At 40.7% G+C, this 19,395-nt stretch overlaps 1 protein-coding gene across 1 annotated transcript in view; it reads left to right on the top strand.

Annotated features, from left to right (window-relative positions):
• Positions 1-19,395, top strand: part of NMT2 (N-myristoyltransferase 2) — a 38,879-nt gene that overhangs the window by 6,723 nt on the left and 12,761 nt on the right. The window contains exons 2-8 of the mRNA XM_030009418.2: positions 1,642-1,777; positions 7,262-7,406; positions 13,539-13,657; positions 13,756-13,847; positions 13,954-14,070; positions 14,739-14,909; positions 16,072-16,180. Coding sequence (XP_029865278.1) covers positions 1,642-1,777; positions 7,262-7,406; positions 13,539-13,657; positions 13,756-13,847; positions 13,954-14,070; positions 14,739-14,909; positions 16,072-16,180 — 889 coding nt within the window. The remainder of the gene's footprint in view (positions 1-1,641; positions 1,778-7,261; positions 7,407-13,538; positions 13,658-13,755; positions 13,848-13,953; positions 14,071-14,738; positions 14,910-16,071; positions 16,181-19,395) is intronic.

Genomic DNA, 19,395 nt, shown 5'->3' with positions numbered 1-19,395 from the left:
TAAATTCTGTACAAAATGTCAGCTTGGTATACAGGCTTTCAAATAGATTTAAATTTGATTATTTTAAACTGAGAGTGTAGAAATTCTTAACAGAATCGTCTAGGTGATCAGGCAGTATCTTCATTCTACAACAGAAAATTTTCTCCCTGCCTCAGTTACACAACTCCATCTTTTGTTTCTGCAGACTTCTACTAAATACTACAGATTCTCTTCTCTCTCCTGTGTGAGTGTTTGGGCTGCTACACTGCTGTCCGTAGAGTAGCTCCTTGATCTGGTCCCAGAGGGTGCTGCGTTTGTAACTCTCTCCCCTCTTCCTGGGAGTATAACTTAACCCAGTGTAACTGTGAATGTTAAGGACTTCTTGGAGTTGATCTTTCACTACAGGCTGTTCTAGAGGACAGTAATGATCTCACAAAAATGAGTCTTTGTTTAGTTGCATGTTTGATTAATTGCAGGCTTTTGGCCTCCCAGTTGGACATTTGGGTGTTTTCTTGCCAACTTCAGCTCTGACAAGGTATAGATGCTAAGACCGGGCATCGTAATCGTAGAAGCGGGCATGTTAACAGTGAATAACGTGGCCCTTGCAAACATGTTGATCTTAACTTTAGTTAAGTTCTCAGTTCTCTTTCTTTTGGCTTGCAAGTATCATACCTGATATTTTGGGGTTTTTTTTGCCCTCCAGAATTAAAAACAATTGTTTGTTGCATTGACTTTTTTCTTTTCCAGTGAAAAACACCCAAGCCCCCAAAACCCTAGTATCTGTCTTGAGCTCCATTATATACATATGCTTTTGCTGGGAGGTTAACCTCTTGAAGAGGATTCAGTGTTAACTGACTCATTGCCTACTTATTTACCTCCTGTCTGAGAGCTGCCAACACCTCCCACACTTTGCAAATTCTAATCTAATCTTGATTCTATATCTTGATTATTTGTCAAATTAGAATCTTCTTAAAGAAAGGAGATGTATTATCAATAGTCAAAATGTGTCAGAATCTGCAAGTGCAATGTATACTTCGTTGTTGGGCTTTTTTAATTAAAGTTGACCCCATTGTACTTACTGTTTTAAAGCACAAATATTTGGTTAGTTTTGTGTTGTTTCTTACTGAGATTTCAGCAAGACTTTCATCACTACTTAAATTAGAAAGAAAATTCCCTGAAAACAGAATGTTTTTGTTTGGATTCTTCTCAAATTTAGGTATACCTGATGGTTGAGCAGGTAGGGGGAAAAGTATGGGGCCACTAATAGTTACTGAATTTCCAAGGAGGTTACTTTTCTCAGTTCCTGCACTTCCCTGAGTTACTCCAAACTCTGTTGAATTTGGTTGTTCCATGTTTGTGCTGGGTAATAGCCTGAAGAAGAGCACTGGCTGTTACATAGTGTCACAATTTGGTGCTAGTGTGTCAAAACACCTGGTTGTGCTGGGGTCTTGAGTATAAAACAAATCAGAAGGCACTTGAGGGGAGTTTTTCATCAATGCTCTCAGCTCCCCCCTTCCTTCCTTTCCCCTGCCTTTTCTTCAGATTCAAGCTGCTGTTAGATTTTTCATATTAAAATGCTGGCTTTTCCATATTTAACTTTTTTTAATTTTAAGCTTGGTGGTATTGATTTTTCTCATTGCACATTCTCTGAATCTCTGGCAGAAGTCCTGGAGGGGATTTGGGAGCGAAGAAGAAGAAAAAGAAGCAGAAGAGAAAAAAGGAGAAACCAAATTCTGGAGGCACCAAATCAGATTCTGCGTCTGACTCCCAGGAGATTAAAATTCAACAGCCTTCAAAAGTGAGAGCCTGGTTCTGTTTTAATTTGTGCTTTCTTTCTAATTTAATTTTAATTTGTGTGTTGCTTTTTGTAAAAGCAAGTTGGTAGTTCTGCCTTAACACGTCGGAATTAAGCAAATGGCTACTGTCCTGAACAGAGACAGAAGCGAGGTAAGACCTGGTGTTTGCAGACTGTATGAAGTTAGCTGGAGAGTCAGCGTCACCACCACGGTGGTGTACTCTGAGAAAAGCGGAGGAGGAGGTGTTTTGTCTTTCTTTTCCAGCAGCTAGAACTCAGGCTAGTGACAGCTTCGTCACAGGGAATCTTAATCTGCAGTGGTAATGCTTTTAAATAGATTTTGTGTTTGGGAATTGCCTTTAGTTTAGCCACCATCTAACTTGGCTTAGTGCCGTTTCAGTAACTTGTACAGTGTAATGCTATCTCATGGTGAGCATCAGCAGTAGGAGGGATGAAGGTGTACTTGCTGTGCTAACCAGAGTCTCATTTGGGCAAACAAGCAGCATGTCATCTTACATAAAATGCGGTAATCTCTAACATGGAGATACAGACTGAAGAAACTTTGCCATCTGAAAGGCCTCTGCTGTAAATAAGAATGCAAAATTATGTGAGGGATGTACAGTCTTTGTGGGCTTTGTGACAAAATAGCATTGTCTAGGTGCTTTTGACTCCCATGTGAACGCATGGTGAATAATATGATGTGGTGGCTTTTTAACGTACAGCTTTTCTCTCAAGAGAAATCTGAACCTGAGAACTGAAGTTTATAACTTGATGATATGAAAGTTTATGGACAATTGAGCCTGTTGAAGTAGTTTTATTTGCTTTATCAGATTAATGTGGAGAAAGTTACACTGTTGTACCAGTAGTACTATTCATTCTATAAGATTTATCAAGTACATTGGGGCTACCAACTAATTTTAGGGAAAAAAGTTGTGTTCTGGCTCACTAACATACTGATAGATTTTGTGTTGTCCCTTTAGATATTCTCTCTGTCACCCCCATTCCTTTGAACGGGCACATTTGGCACAGGGGACACTTAAAATATGTAGAGGCATCTTAAGTACTTCTGATTTCACCACATGTTTTGATACTGTGTTTCTATAAAGCAGGTGGCATGAATTGCTAATACAAGAGGACTGTTTGCAAGTGATGACCAAGTAACCTCAAACTCTTTCACAATTGGAGTGAAGTCAGTTTTAATGTTAACATAAAGACATCGTTCATTGCTGTGGTGTCCTGGGAGTTCCTTGGTTCCCTGCTGACCAAGCTTACTGTTCCATATGTTGCCTCTAATTGCATTAAAAGGAAGCTGCTTCACTTTTTTTGTTTTCATGTGCGAGATTTTAGTCCTGAGCACCTTGCAGTCTTGCACACCATTTCTCTAGCATGATGTGTTTTGCAAATGTGGAAGCCTATCCTTGTTCTAAGTTGTGTACTTAGGATGGCACTCTTTGTGATTATTTTACTGTCACAAGAAGTTTAGCCAGTTTGTTAGCAATGTTACAAAACCTTCTCTTTTATTGGCATAAAATAAAAGGTCTTATTTAAGTCTTTCTCTCAAGCTCTAGCCAGCTAAACCATTTTACTGTTCTGATATGGCTTCCACTTTTCTCTAGTTGCAAGTGCATCAGTGTTGGCTGGCGGCGGGGGGGGTTGCCTTCTCTGCTGTGTTCCAGGTGTACACACTGATAAGTAGATGAGTTTCTCTGTCTTGGACAACTTTCCTGTTTCAGATTTTTTGACAGCATCTTAGACTGCTGATCTGGATCAGTGTGGAGAAGTATATTTATTTTCTCTGCTACTCAAGTGATATTTAAATTCTGTATTCCTTGTGCTATGTGAAATATATTATAGAAAAAAAGGCTCTTAACATTTGCTTGCTCTTTGTTGAAAAGAAGTTTACAAAATATTTCAGAGGAAACTGACATTGTACACCTTACTAAGAGAATATTTGCAGGATCATCAGGTAATACTCAGTGGGGCTTCTGAACTCATTGAAAATTATTTTGAAAAAAGACTTTGAGGTCAGGTGAGTTCGTAAACAGGTGTACCAGTCTGGAGGAAAACAGAACAGCAAGTCATCTTGGCTTCTCCCTCTCTTATTTGTGATAGCGGACTTTTTGAACACTGGCATGAGTGTAACCACAGCAATAAATGCTTGTTAGCACGTTATGCTTATGATGACCTTTAGGACACTTCACTGCCCATCTCACAAGACTTTAATCTCTCCCCATTACAAGTCCCAGTGATGTAGACTGTCCAGACTGACATAAATGAAGCTTGCCAGATCTGCAATATTGTCAGTCATTACTGTAGTCACTAGTGGCCTACACAACATAGTCACAGAATAACTTAGGTTGGAAGAGACCTCTGGAGATCTTTCGACCAACCTCCTGCTTAGAGCAGATCCAACTAGATCAGGCTGCTCAGGTTGTTTGTTCTCCAAGGATGAAGACTTCACAACCTCGGTGGGCAACCTATTCCAGTGTTTGACTACACTTGTGGTTAAAAAAAATAGTAATTCCTTATATCTAAATGGATTTTGCTAGTTGGCAACTTTTGTCCATTGTTTCTCATCCTATCGTGCTCTGAAAAGACATGGCTCAGTTTTCTTTACATCCTCCCATTAGGCAGCAATGAGATTTCTCGTACTCCCTTAACCTTCTCTTCTTAAGGCTGAACAAACCAAGGTCTCTCATCTTCTCCTTGTACGTCATGTGCATCAGCACCCTGATCATCTTGGTGGCCCTCTGTTGAACTCGCTCCACTATGTCAATGTTTTCTTTCTAATGGGGAACCCAAAACTGTGAGATGCAATCTCAGGGGTGCCAGATAAAGGGTAAGACTTGCTGGACAGTCTTACTGGTACAACCCAGTATGCAGCTGTCCTTTGCTGGGCAGCAAACTGCTGACTCATGTTCAGCTCTCTGCCCACCAGGACCTCCAAGTTCTTTTCTGCAGAGCTACTTCCTAGCCAGTCGGTGTTGGCCTCTGCCATTATGTGGGCTTTTTCTGTCCCAGATGCAGGACTTTGTATTTGCCTTTGTCAAACTTCATGAAGTTTCTGTTTCCAGCCTGTCAAAGTAGCTTTGAATAGCAGCTCTGCTGTCCAGCATATCAACCATTCTTCCCAACTAGGTATCATTTATGCACTTGCAGAGAAAGCACTCTTTGTCACATCCAGATCGTTAAACAGTATTGACCTCTGAGTTCTCAAAATCCTCTTCCCCCTTGCCTTCTTGAAGATGGGTGTGACATTTCCCTTTTTCCATTCATAAGAAACCTCCACCAATTGCTCTAACCTTTTAAACTTGATAGGTGCTTGTTGCAGTAACATCAGCCAGCACCCTCGGCACCCTCAGATGCATCCGGTCAGTTCTTATGGACCTGTCCATGATTAGTTTGCTAAGTGATCCCTAACTTTCTCTCCTGCTGTGGTTAATGGGAGTCTCACAGACTGTGCTACAAAGCTGAGGGTCATCAAAGGTCTGAGGTCAGAACTTGTCACCAAAACAGAGGCAAAGAAAGCATTCCATACCTCAGCCTTGTTGCACAACAGTGCCGTCTTGTGCTGTGAAGAGATATTTCCCCTAAACTGAAATTAAACAAAATCACTCTTCTTTCTAATTGATGTGAAGTTCTGTATAGGTTTTTCTGGCTTTCCATTAAAGGAAAACAGAAAGGGTTGCAAGTAAACTTCTTAGCAAGGCTGATCTCTGAACATTTTGAAAGGAAAGGAGATTCCTTCTGATGTCCCTAGCCATGTTGTATTTGGTACCAGAACATGAACTTTTAACTTTACATATGCTAGTAAGATCTTTTTAGAACCTAATATTTTTTTTTTAGATTTTCTGTTTTCTTCTTCATAATGTAGAAAAAACATTAGAGACTTACTGTAATTTACTTTGTATGTTTATTTTATGTCAATATTTATGTATGATTTCAGAATTTATCTAGTGGCATTAGAAGTATTTGTATCAGGCCAGTTTGTAATAGACAAATTGATAGTTGAGAAAAGTAATTTATGTCACTGTAATCTGGATCTAGAAATAGGGTAGGTTTTTTATGCTGCAATTTTGTTGCTCTAAAGAGTATAAATATGTTAATTCATAACTACTCAGATGACAGGTGTTTAAAGCATGCTCACAGGTAAAATTTCACAATACTTAAATTAATGAAAGAAATTGCATAATATTTAGAGAGTACAAGTTTTTATTATAAGTAAAAATGATGGCCTGCGTGAGCTACAGGCAGGGAGTTTTACTCCTTTTGTGGCTGAGGATATTAGAGGCAGATGCCCATCCAAATGAAGCTTTACATCATTATTACATGTAATTTTTGGTGGTTTTTCAACACATAATTCCTAGAAAGATGAAATATGGAAATAGTGATCCATTGATACTCAGTAAAAAAAAAAAAAAAACAAAACCCACATCTAGCTTGATGCAGAATTGCTTGAAATTTTCCAATGCATTTGAGACTATTCCTTCAGATGTATTTTTTGCACTGGAGTCTGGGAAAACTGGAACACAAGCATGCTGTTAGTATGTCTCAGAATAGGACTTGCCGTTTGGGGGATAACGAAACAAAACAAGTAAATAGATTAAAAAAGAGAGAGAGGAAGATCCCTTTAGATTTAGAAGTCTGTTACTATTATTCCTCTGTACTTTCCTATGCAGGTAAAATTCTCGTTCCAGTTACACTTATTCAGAGTGATCAAAAGTGAGGGTGTAAGAGCTCAGTTTAGAAATGCTTAGCCTTAGGTTTTATGCTTTTCAAATAACTTTATAGAACAGATTTTTCAACTTTTAAGTGGAAAATTGGTTTATTTTGTCAGTCTGCTTCTATCAGTTAACATTATCTTCAGTTGTGAGTGTTGGCACAGTTGGCATTAGTGGCAAGATGGTCAACTACATACGATACAATGCAGAAGGGTACTTACTATAATAATTGCAAGCTAATAGAAGGCAGATATAATATGACTAAGGTTAAAAAGTGGATATTTGTAGCAGTACAGTGTATCTGAAATACTGAACCATACTGAATTTAAATATTATTTTATATTGTATGTGTAAAGTACAACTTCAAACATCTCTGCGTACCAGTGGTATCTTTAGATTGTTAGATGTCTAAGCTGATGTGCTTTTTGCTGTTTTATTGTATTTCACGGGGCAGGGAGGGGCAGGGAATATAAGAAGCTTTTTATTGTGATACTGGTATCCTGCCTTAATGCTGCAGTATTTGTGTTAAATGTGTTAACACTGAAGTTTCATGGTTAAATGCAAGCGCTACTCAAAACCATTAAGTATCTTGTGAAGTTGCTTGTCTGTTGCCCACCTAACTTTCCACCCTCCTGCCTCCAAAGGTTATACCTAAACTAACCATGATGAGAAGAAAGAACACGTAACAGTAAAATAAATGAGCATGTTGGTACAACTTGTTCAAAGTAAATGTACTCAATAAGCTTCCTCTTCTGTTTGTGTCCAGAATCCAGCCATTCCAATGCAGAAGCTTCAAGACATCCAGAGAGCGATGGAGCTGCTCTCTGCATGCCAAGGCCCAGCAAAGAATATTGATGAGGCTACCAAACGTAAATACCAGTTTTGGGATACGCAACCTGTACCTAAACTTAGTAAGTATAACTGGACCTGGGCATAAGATCTGTCTTACTGACCACTAAAAGAATGTGTGCCAGCTGTGTGGCATGTTCTCCAAAACAGCTGTGAGTTGGACTGTCTGCAGTAGAGATCCTTAATCTTTTCTGTAGTTTATGTGGAATTCTTGATGTTCTCTAGGAAAGTGCTTGCCCCCCCACTCCCCAATGATAAGCAACAAAATACGGTGTTAATAAATCTCATTCTGATGCTCTCTATAAAAATGGGAAATGCTATTGAAATAGCATTCCTTTGTATATTTTAGGTCTGAACTCTTGAACAACATAACGTAGAAGTCCTTTCCACTTCAGGGAGAATAAGAACCTAAGTGGTGACAAAGAGTAAACTTCAATTTTATTTATTTATTTATTTTCCCTTAATGTTTTTTTTTAAATAAATAGATTTGCTATCACAGAGAGAATGACTCTCCTGCTGTAGGTTACACTGTTTTCATGGAGCTTTAAGTGGATAATGGCACTTCTGTCGTGTGTGAACACTTCTACTGCTGTGTGTTCACGTGCTTCCTCCACAATGTATACTGTCTTGAAGACATGCTTTCACAGAGTCTGTTCTTGGTATCAAGTGAGATGGTGAGGTGACCTCTCATTGCCTTTAATTTTGTAAGGAATTTGGCAGATTACTTTTTATACTGATCTGATCCCTGATAACACAGTTGGTAAATCTTAGTCTTTGTTGGAGAAGGTAGTTGCTGACTGTCTTGCTTTTTCTGAATTGCTTTCTGAACTTTCTTCTTCCCACTTCATTATCTTCCCACTTCATTATCTTCAAGTTAACCAGTTGTAGCTCATCAGTGCCAACAAAACTTGGGGACCCCACAAGTAAAGCAGTCTCAGTGCAATAGCTGTCATTGTTCCGTTCTGCAGATGTCTCTCCATGGCATTGGAGACTGGTGTAGAATAAGCAGAAATAAGGGAGAGTCTAAAGCACAGGAGCACTCTGCTCGCTCTCTCTCTCCACAGGGCAGCATTTCATATTAATCCATTTCTATAGTTTAATCCACAGTGATCTCATTTCTTCCTGACTTCCTTGCATAGAGAAGTCCAGAGCAGAGTCCCTGGATGCAGTATTTTCCACTGGATTGAACTGACCTGCCCTGGCTCTTCTCCATACAAACTCTATCCGGATACCTCTCTAAACTAATGGTAATAATTGTCACAGTAATCCTGCCTAGGTGAAGGAAGAGCCTAGCTGAATTAAGTTGATGTGTAAATCAAAAAATACTCTGGCCATAACAAAGCTTTTTCAGACCTAGTTCAGGTGTCTGCACAGCAGTTCCAGGAGTTCAGTTCAGGTTAGTCAATGTATCTTACAGCACTTCTAGATGAGAGTCTGTCACTTGCGAGCCTAAAAGGACCAATACATTTGCTCTAAAAATGATTTGTTAGTGTTGTTCAGTAGAAATATGTTTTGTTGAATTTGGCCAGCAGAGGTTTTGTTCAACAGTATTTATGAATTGCTTCTTGATCCCATTGGAATTGTGCCCCCCCCCCCCCCCCCCCCCCCCTCCTTCTTGTAGTTTTTCCTTTATCTGCTGAATTAACATATTGGGAAGTCTTCACTATTTGATATGCTGGATATGTTTAGGTAGAAAAAAATCACCTGTTGATTCAAGAAATAGCTCTAGGGATCTTTGCAATAAATTAACTTCAGAATCCTTCTGCCTTCTAGTTAAGGTTGTTAGCAGTAGGTTCTTCAGTTAGGCAAGTCTGCCATGTAGTGGCAGTAATGTTTAGGCTGTTGGTACTTTCCAGAGTTTGCATAAAAGTGCTGGTAATGATGACCTTCCAAACTGGACATCAGGCCATAACTATTTGTGAGGATTGCACATCATTTGGGGAAAGTTCATACTACAAAGGAACACTTGACTGTCTAGACCTTGGTGATGGTGACAATAGGGTTGAGTGTGTATGGCTAAGAATCAGGGGGAAGGCCAACAAGGCAGATATTGTGGTGGGAGTCTGTTACAGACCACCCAAACAGGATCAAGAGGCAGGTGAAATATTCTGTAAGCAGCTGCGAGAAGTCTCACAATTGCTAGCCCTTGTTCTCATGGGGGACTTCAGCTTACCAGATGTGAGCTGGAAATACAATACAGCGGAGAGGAAACAGTCTAGGAGGTTCCTGGAGTGCATGGAAGATAACTTCCTGACACAGTTGGTGAGTGAGCCAACTAGCGAAGGTGCCCCACTGGACCTGTTGTTGGCAAACAGAGACGAACTCGTGGGTGATGTGATGGTTGGAGGCCGTCTTGGGCACAACAATCAGGAAATGACAGAGTTTTAAATTCTTGGAGAAGGAGGGAGTTAGCAGAACTGCCTCCTTGGACTTTTGTTGGCCCCTTGGATCTTTGTTGGTGACATGGACAGAGGGATTGAGTGCACCCTCAACAAGTTTGCTGATGACACCAAGCTGTGTGGTGCAGTCGACATGCTGCAGGGAAGGGATGCCATCCAGAGGGACCTTGACAGACTTGAGAGGTGGGCCCGTGTGAACCTCATGAGGTTCAACAAGGCCAAGTGTAAGGTCCTGCACGTAAGTTTGGGCAATCCCAAGCACAAATACAGGCTGGGCAATGAGTGGACTGAGAGCAGCCCTGTGGAGAAGGACTTGGGGGTAATAGTGGATGAAAAAGTGAATATGAGCTAACAATGTGTGCTCACAGCCCAGAAAGCCAACCGTATCCTGTGCTGCATCAAAGGAAGTGTGGCTAGCAGGTTGAGGGACATGATTCTCCCCCTCTACTCCATTCTTGTGAGACCCCACCCAGAGTACTGTGTTCAGTCCTGGGGCCCCCAACATAAGAAAGACGTGGACCTGTTGGAATGAGTCCAGAGGAGGGCCATGAAGATGATCAGAGGGCTGGAGCACCTCCCCTATGAGGATAGGCTGAGAGCTGGGGTTGTTCAGCCTGCAGAAGAGAAGGCTCTGGGGAGACCTTATAGCACCCTTCTCGTACTTAAAGGGGGCCTACAGGAAAGATGGGGAGGGACTCTTTACCAGGGAGTGTAGTGATAGAATGAGGGGTAACGGTTTTAAACTGAAAGAGGGTAGATTTAGATTAGATATTAGGAAGAAATTTTTGACTGTGAGGGTGGTGAGATGCTGGAACAGGTTGCCCAGAGAAGTTGTGTATGCCTCCTCCCTGGAAGTGTTCAAGGCCAGGTTGGATGAGGCTTTGAGCAACCTGATCTAGTGGGAGATATCCTTGCCTATGGTAGGGTGGTTGGAACTAGATGATCTTTAAGGTACTTTCGAACCCAAACCGTTCTGTCATTCATTCTGTGATTCTATGACTCCCAGAAGGCAGACTTTGGCCTGTTTAGGAGCCTGGTTGACAGAGTCCCTTGGGAGGCAGTCCTGAAGGGCAAAGGAGTCCAGGAAGGCTGGACATTCCTGAAGAACGAAATCTTAAAGGCATAGGAGTAGGCCATCCCCATGTGCCAAAAGACTAGCTGGCAGGGAAGAAGACCAGCCTGGCTGAACGAAGAGCTTTGGCTGGAACTCAGGAGAAAAAAAAAGAGAGTTTATGGCCTTTGGAAGAAGGGGCACACAACTCAGGAGGACTACAAGGATGAGGTTATGCAGGGAGAAAATTAGAAGGGCCAAAGCCCAACTAGAACTTAATCTGGCTAGTGCCATAAAAGACAATTAAAAATGTTTCGATAAATACATTATCAGCAAAAGGAGGGCTAAAGAGAATCTCTATCCTTTGTGGGATGTGGGGGGAAACATAGTGACAAAGGATGAGGAAAAGGCTGAGGTACTTAATGCCTTCTTTGCCTCAGTCTTTAATAGTAAGACCAGTTATTCTCGGGGTATCCAGCCCACTGAGCTGGAAGACAGGGAGCAGAATAAACCCCCCATAATCCAAAGGGAAATGGTTAGCGACCTGCTACACCACTTAGACACACACAGGTCTATGGGGCTGGATGGGGTCCAGCCAAGGGTACTGAGGGAGCTGGCAGAAGTGCTCACCGAGACACTTTCCATCATTTATCAGCAGTCCTGGCTAAGCGGGGAGGTCCCAGTTGACTGGAGGTTAGCAAATGTGACACTCATCTACAAGAAGGGCAGGAAGGAGGATCTGGGGAACTACAGGCCTGTCAGTCTGACCTCGGTACCAGGGAAGGTTATGGAGCAGATCATCCTGAGTGCCGTCACACAGCACGTACAGGACAACCAGGTGATCAGGCCCAGTCAGCATGGGTTTATGAAAGGCAGGTCCTGCTTGACCAACCTGATCTCCTTCTATGACAAGGTTATCTGCTTAGTGGATGAGGGAAAGGCTGTGGATGTTATCTACCTGGACTTTAGTGAAGCCTTTGACACCGTTTCCCAAAGCATTCTCCTGGAAAAACTGGCTGCTTATGGCTTGGACAGGCATACTCTTGGCTGGGTAAAAAACTGGCTGGATGGCCAAGCCCAAAAGAGTTGTGGTGAATGGAGTTAAATCCAGTTGGTGGCCAGTCACAAGTGGTGTTCCCCAGGGCTCAGTATTGGAGCCAGTTCTATTTAATATGAGTTCTGTTTATCAATGATCTGGACGAGGGGATCAAGTGCACCCTCAGTAAGTTTGCAGATGACACCAAGTTGGGCAGGAGCGTTGATCTGCTTGAGGGTAGAAAGGCTCTACAGAGGGATCTGGACAGGCTGGATCGATGGGCCGAGGCCAGTTGTATGAGGTTCAACAAGGCCAAGTGCCAGGTCCTGCACTTGGGTCACAACAACCCTGTGCAATGCTACAGGCTTGGGGAAGAGTGGCTGGAAAGCTGCGTGGGGGAAAAGGACCTGGGGGTGTTGCTTGACACCTGGCTGAATGTGGGCCAGCAGTGTGCCCAGGTGGCCAAGAAGGCCAATAGTATCCTGGCTTGTATCAGAAATAGTGTGGCCAGCAGGAGCAGGGAGGTGATTGTTCCCCTGTACTCGGCACTGGTGAGGCTGCACCTCGAGTACTGTGTTCAGTTTTGGGCCCCTCACCACAGGAAAGTCATTGAGGTGCTGGAGCGTGTCCAGAGAAGGGCAACGAAGCTGGTGAGGGGCCTGGAGCACAAGTCTTATGAGGAGCGGCTGAGGGAACTGGGGTTGTTCAGCCTGGAGAAAAGGAGGCTGAGGGCAGACCTTGTCGCTCTCTACAACTACCTGAAAGGAGGTTGTAGCGAGGTGGGGGTCGGTCTCTTCTCCCAAGCAACAAGCGATAGGACAAGAGGAAATGGCCTCAAGTTGTGGCAGGGGAGGTTTAGATTGGATATTAGGAAAAATTTCTTCACCAAAAGGGTTGTCAGGCATTGGAACAGGCTGCCCAGGGAAGTGATTGAGTCACTGTACCTGGAGGTATCTAAAAGATGTGTAGATACGGCACTTAGGGACATGGTTTAGTGGTAGACCTGGCAGCGTTAGGTGTACAGTTGGACTTGATGATCTTAAAGGTCTTTTCCAACCTAAATGATTCTATGATTCTGTTATTTGGCAGGTGCTGCTCCATAGAAGAGGAACAGCTTCTGTTTATAGCTATATGCTGAGGGACCAGAGTTGTAAAGTAAGGGAAGAGATGAAAGCATGCTTTCATGTAGGATTTTAGGAACAAATTTCACATTTCACCAGCATCCCTTAAATGCCCTGGCTTTGCCATGCCACTGCTCCTGAGTAATCCTGTTGAGTTCAGGTCTGTTCAAGTCAGTGGTGAACAGGATCCGAGCCATAGCTTGTTAGCTGTGAGTACATCTTTCTCATGATGAGACTGTGGATCTTGTGGCTGGCTAAATGCTGTGCATGTGCTGATAAATTGCTGTCTGCTGTCCTGTGTTACAAAATACTGGGTCTCAGTTGAGGTAGAGCTGTTCTGTGTGTATCTATAGATATTCTGATGAGATGGTCATTAGTCTGAATGCAATCTGTGAAAATGAGTAGTATAAGCTAATAATATAAATTTTTTTCAAAAATTTTGAAAAGCTTCATGTTCCTATCACGTAATTATGAGAAGATACATGTTGTAAGTTAAATGCAGTTTTGAGAACTATCAGGAAAGCTAGCAATGTAACTGTTCTTTTGATTTATGTTTTTTTATTTTTTTCCTCCTCCTCCCTCAAAAGATGAAGTTATAACTTCACACGGTGCAATCGAACCAGATAAGGACAATGTCCGCCTAGAGCCATATTCTTTGCCACAAGGTTTTATGTGGGACACGTTGGATCTTAGCAATGCTGAAGTTGTAAGTAAAACAATTTTTATATGTATCTAAAATTATTGAAGTTTATTCTGATTGATGTGTGTGGATAAATCTTTGGATTTTTTTGTGTGTGTTTTCAGCTGAAGGAGTTATACACACTGTTAAATGAGAATTACGTAGAAGATGATGATAATATGTTTAGGTTTGATTATTCACCTGAATTTCTTCTGTGGTGAGTAGCAAGTTCTACATTCTGCTCTGGCTGGAGTGCAAAGAAGGGTGTTTTTATTACATCTTCTTAGGCAGTAATTTGTAATTATTTCTGTAATCAATTCTAGGGCGCTACGTCCTCCAGGCTGGTTACCCCAATGGCACTGTGGGGTTAGAGTGTCTTCAAACAAAAAACTGGTAGGATTCATAAGTGCCATCCCTGCAAATATTCGTATTTATGACAGGTAAAATGCACCATTACTTTTGTACTTGTAAAAGGATAACACCATGAAACAGATCTTACACTGGTATCCATTGCCACAGAGAACTTAAAAAGAGAGAAGGAGGCTCACTGACCATAAAGAGTCAGACGAATCCTGTGTATGTAGCAGAGACTTTTTTTTACTCTTCTTCACCCTTCCCCCCAGAAAAGCTTGTGGGCTCCTTACAATGAAAACCGATAATACATATGTAAGGAATTTGCTTATTGATGGATGATACAGATAATGACAAAGAATTTTCTGATCCTACTAGAAAGTATTTAAAGGACAGTCAGTCAGCTGGACTTCCTTGGCCAGCTCTTCATACACTGACAGTCATAAAGTATTAATGATACCACGTAGCATGTGCTTGGATGCCATTCTGCATCTTAAAGTAAGGCAATTGATTAAGCCTCGATAGAGCTCTGGAAAAGGAGTGTTGCAAACAGCTTAGACACAGCTTGCATATTGCACAATTTGCCAATGCAGTCACTGTATCATAGGTTAGTATTTGTTGCAGATGTACTTTGTCACAGGCCAATTTATTTTTACCTCAAATTCTTCTGTCACAACATGGAAAACTACAATTATGGAAATGAAAATACGCAATGTGCAACTCTTTGTAACTTTTCCACTATTTAATGTCCTTTTAGTGTGAAGAAAATGGTAGAAATCAATTTTCTGTGTGTCCATAAGAAACTGAGATCTAAACGGGTAGCACCTGTACTGATTCGGGAAATAACCAGAAGAGTAAACCTGGAAGGAATTTTTCAGGCTGTTTACACTGCTGGAGTGGTACTCCCCAAGCCTGTGGCCACTTGCAGGTAACCTAGGTGATGTTCATAATAATATCGGTTCCTATAGCAGTCATTTTAAAGAATATTTTATGTAGTTGGCTAGAAACAATAAAAACATAAAATTCAAAGAAACTAAATGTTGTGGCCTTGTCTAACCTGAAGGCCTGAGTGTTTTTTCAGGGTTGTTTTCTTTTGTCACTTTCCCTCTCGCTCCTTCCTGTGCTTCTCCCTGCTTCTCTCCCCTTCTCCCCCTGTGCCTTGGATAAAACAGCTTCTCAGACTAAAATCTAATTTTGGTTTGTTTATTGTACCTTAAATAGATGTTTCTGTTGACCTTCTGGTGGAAGCCATGCTAGCAATGACAACATTGTATACCTGTGTTTTTCAAGTGGCCTTTTTCCCTGCTGGGATGCTTCCCTGTTGACCAGGTTGCTTGCCAAAGATGGCAGAGCATTTCTGGGAATTGTATGATTTGCTTTTTTGAAATATTTTCATCTTTCCTGGAGAAGGGAGGATTTAATTGGCATTTGATAAAGATTGGAAAACTATCACGTGAGAAGATATGTATGTAATGAAGTGTAATTTTGTTTGCTTGGAATGCATTTTATTTCTAATGGGAAAAGTTCAGTTCCAGCAGTATTAGTTCAGCTGTCTATCCTTCTGGAGGACAGGATACTTTTTCATTTAAAGTTGTGTTTGTACCTATGGACACCAAAGGTCCTGTAAGTTTCTGTAAGGAAGGATGGGAAAAAAAAACCACCAGCCATGCTGTGTTAGAGTAACCATGGATGTTCTGTTGCACAATGATCTAGGAAGAGGAGATCTCCTTCAACAAGCTACTTAGACATGAGCAGAGGGTCCTGTCTGTACAAGAAAATAAATGTTACCATGTTAAGTATGGTGAGATTGGTAGGGCTATGGCAAGTACTAAAATGTTTAGCCCTGTGATTACTGATTCTGTAATAAAAAGCATTTGCTTAGATTCAAAGTATGGTGATAGCAGGCCTGTTTAAAAGCTATTGCTTGGATATAGCTTTTCCTTATCTTTTGTTGCTCAAGCTTCTTACAGACATAGTACAGGCTTGCTTAGAAACAAATTTGGAGAGGAGAAGGAGCAAAGCGAGAAATGGATGCAAGTAAAGCTGACACTTAAAATACTATTTAATCTCATTATTAATTTTATTTCCAGGTATTGGCATCGATCACTGAATCCCAGAAAATTGGTGGAGGTGAAATTTTCACATTTGAGTAGAAACATGACTCTACAAAGAACAATGAAGCTCTACAGACTTCCTGATGTAAGCAGTATGACTTCTAGAGAATCCCCACAGTTACTGTGAGGCCCAAAATAACCTTCCATCTGTCTCTGACAGCACAGGCTTTTCTGTGGAAAGGCAGTGTGTGCAGGACATTAAAAAAAAATTTTAAAAAAAATCTCTGGTTGATGAAAAAGACCTTAAGGGCTATACTAAACAGAAGAGAGTATTGCCAGAAATGTAGATCTGTATATGGAGAAAATACAAATTTTGAACTAAAAGGCTTAAACAAACAAAGAAAAAAACCAGAAGCCTTGACTTCATAAACATGTGGGATTGAATTGAAGATGCATAAAACTATTCTTGGTATGGTTAATCTGATAAAAGATTATTGGAACAGAAAATTAATAGTTCATGTCTTAAAATTCTCTGAAAAGTCCATCAGAAAGTTGGCTCAGTGCAGTGGGATTGTTGATTACACTCTAATTCACAGCTTTTTCTGTTCTGTCAGAGAATGTTAATCTTCTGCAATAAAGAGGCTCAGCAAAAGCCTCTTCAGTGCATTGTGTACCATTTATTTGCGTGGTCTAGTAAAAAAAAAAAAAAAGTGCTCTGGCATAGCTAGATTAGTTAAAAATAATTTTTCTCATGTTTGCAGCTAATAGTTAGGCTGGCAAACAGCCTTAGGATGCATTTCCATGACAGGGCAAGTCACTGTAAGTAGTCTGAAATGTACTATTAAAAAAAAAATAAAAAATCTCATTGCTGTAATGAATAGCCTATAGAAGCTAGTTTAAGCTTTATGATTGAAAACAATTTCTTTGCTTGTAAAAGCTACCTTTCTACTTGGAGGGATTGCAGAATATCCTTTACCTGTACCATATCAGTAAACCTTTTTTATTTAAACAAACCCTTCCTTTTGGTTAAAAAAAATACTTTTTTCCTCACTCATAGTACTTTGTAATGATTTATCTGACTTTGGAAAATTGTGTCTGTTGGTTATATTTAGCTTGATGCTGCAGGTTCTCTACTACTTACATATTTGAGTAATACACTAAGCACTCCTTGCTATGAACTACGTGCCATGGCTTGATCTGAACTCCTGCTGCTGTCAGAGAGACTAGTTTCCTGTGCTGCCTGCATGCTACCTGTGCCTGCACATGCAGGTTCTCCCTTGTGTGCAGGGCAGCAGTTTTCAGAGCTTAAGAATTAATAACCAAATTAATTAGGTTTTAATCTTGGAGAGCTAAATTTAGCTTCCATCAAATCTTGAAGACATTTTTAATAGTCTAAAAAAGTGCAGTAGACAATTTCAAATATAGGTTTTGGTGGCAACTCTAGTACTGTTTCTCATGGAAACAATACAGGAAAAGAATAGCTTAAAGATTAAGGATCTTACAGTACAAAAAGCGTAACTACAGAGAATAATTAGAAACAACAGCAGCTGTACCCTGATCATCTTCCTTTATCATAAAACTCAGATTTCAACAGAAAAATAAGTTATGGAAAACAAAGAAAACATCGTATCTCATTCATAAAATATAGCTAAGGCAAACATACTGTACAGAGAAGTGCAAATAGAAAAGAGGTGCTTTGAAAATCAACTTTTAAAACTAAGTGATGTAGAAGTCCATATGCCTCAGCTGTTTGTTTATTTTTAGATTGGACTTGGGAGCTTCTCCCATGGAAAACAAAGATTTAATCTTTGTGCTAATGTTTTCTCTTTAGGTCCTGTGCTTTAGTTTTTTTGGAGTTTTTTTTCTGAAGAAAGGGTTTAAGTGCTATTGAGGCTCCTTATCCTCAGTTTCAGGCTGTTATCATAAACAGTACTGTCACACAAATTTGTTCATTCAGGCCACACTATCCTGTCCCTCAGCCCCAAACACTGTTTCTTGCATTTTAACCTCTTTTCTTAGCGTCCTTGGAATATCATTGCCACTGGGAGCTCATCTCCCTTTAAGAGGAATTAATCATTCCTAATCACTTGAGCAGTCAGAATTAAAAAAAGTTTTCAGAAATAATAAATACTGTAATTAATAAATACCACCCTCACTGAAGGCTGTGTTTATACATGTACCTGTAGGTATTAAAAAAAAGGGGGGGTTTTCTAAGTATTTGATCTCCTGAGCAAGGAGTTTTCTGAAAGAGGTAAATTCTGGCTGTGTTTAGAATAAGGACAGGAGCATGTTTGTCTCTGTATGTCTTTTCTTGACTGATGGAGATCCTGAGCCAGGATACTTGCATGAATATATGCCTGGTGCAGCTTGATATGTGAAGCAGAGAAACAAATTTTAGCCCAGTTCTGTACACTTTCTCTCACTTCTGGGGCTGCAAATAATCATTTACTGATGGGCATTCTGAGCATTGCTGAGCCATAAACGTGTTCCAGCCCAGCCACTTCTCCTCCCATCCTGTTCCAGTGTATGGCTTTAGAAGAGATACAAAGGCTTGGAGGGAGCTGAAATTAACCTTTCATATTGTAGTTCATAAGGAGGTTATGAATGAAATGTGGCATAGGAAGTGTCATGTTGATGAGTCAGGTGAATACCCTTATGGATTCAGGGCATTTAAAAATCTAGGTGATGTGCTCTTGTGGAGGCAAACCATAGTCGCAGGCTGCTCAGGAAAGCAGGAAGACTAAAATGTAATACCCAGGCTAGAGCTGTGGCAAAACGTGCCTTGATTTTTCATCTGGCTGCTGACTCCCAGGGTATGTGAATAAATACCTCCCCCAGAATAATGCCTTTTGAGCAGAGTGTAATCAGCTACACTAATTTCAGGTTTCCAGTAATCAAGTCTCTACCTAGCTGCTCTTGCAATTGACTTTGCTATGATTAATGTGATACGTGCCCAGGTATGTAGCTCAGACAGATGAAGGAGGATAAATGAGCTCTGAGGAGAACAAGACTTAGCCTCCCTAAAAGGAAATATTCAGAAAAGCTGACAAAAGCTAGGGAGAAAACTTTAATCACCTTTGCTTGTTTAAACATTAATTGCATAGTACTGGAATGCAATCTTTTCCTCTTCTGATGTTTAAAGTCAAATAAATAACTTTATTTGTTAAAATACTGTAGGTTTTTAATTTCAGGCAGCTTCAGGGAGGAAGCCTTCTTTGTTAACAGAACAGCAGTTGTGCCTGTATAGGAAGTTGAGTAAGCAAGGGAGTTTGCAAGTGTTAAGGATAGGTGGAATTTTTTTGTTAAATAATTTCCAGTTAAACTTTATCCGCTGACTTTGGTTTATAGCTTGACTGTAAT

Source organism: Aquila chrysaetos, chromosome 3 (genome assembly GCF_900496995.4).
Source record: "Aquila chrysaetos chrysaetos chromosome 3, bAquChr1.4, whole genome shotgun sequence".
NCBI classification, from domain to species: domain Eukaryota; kingdom Metazoa; phylum Chordata; class Aves; order Accipitriformes; family Accipitridae; genus Aquila; species Aquila chrysaetos.
This window is presented reverse-complemented; position numbering and strand designations above follow the sequence as displayed.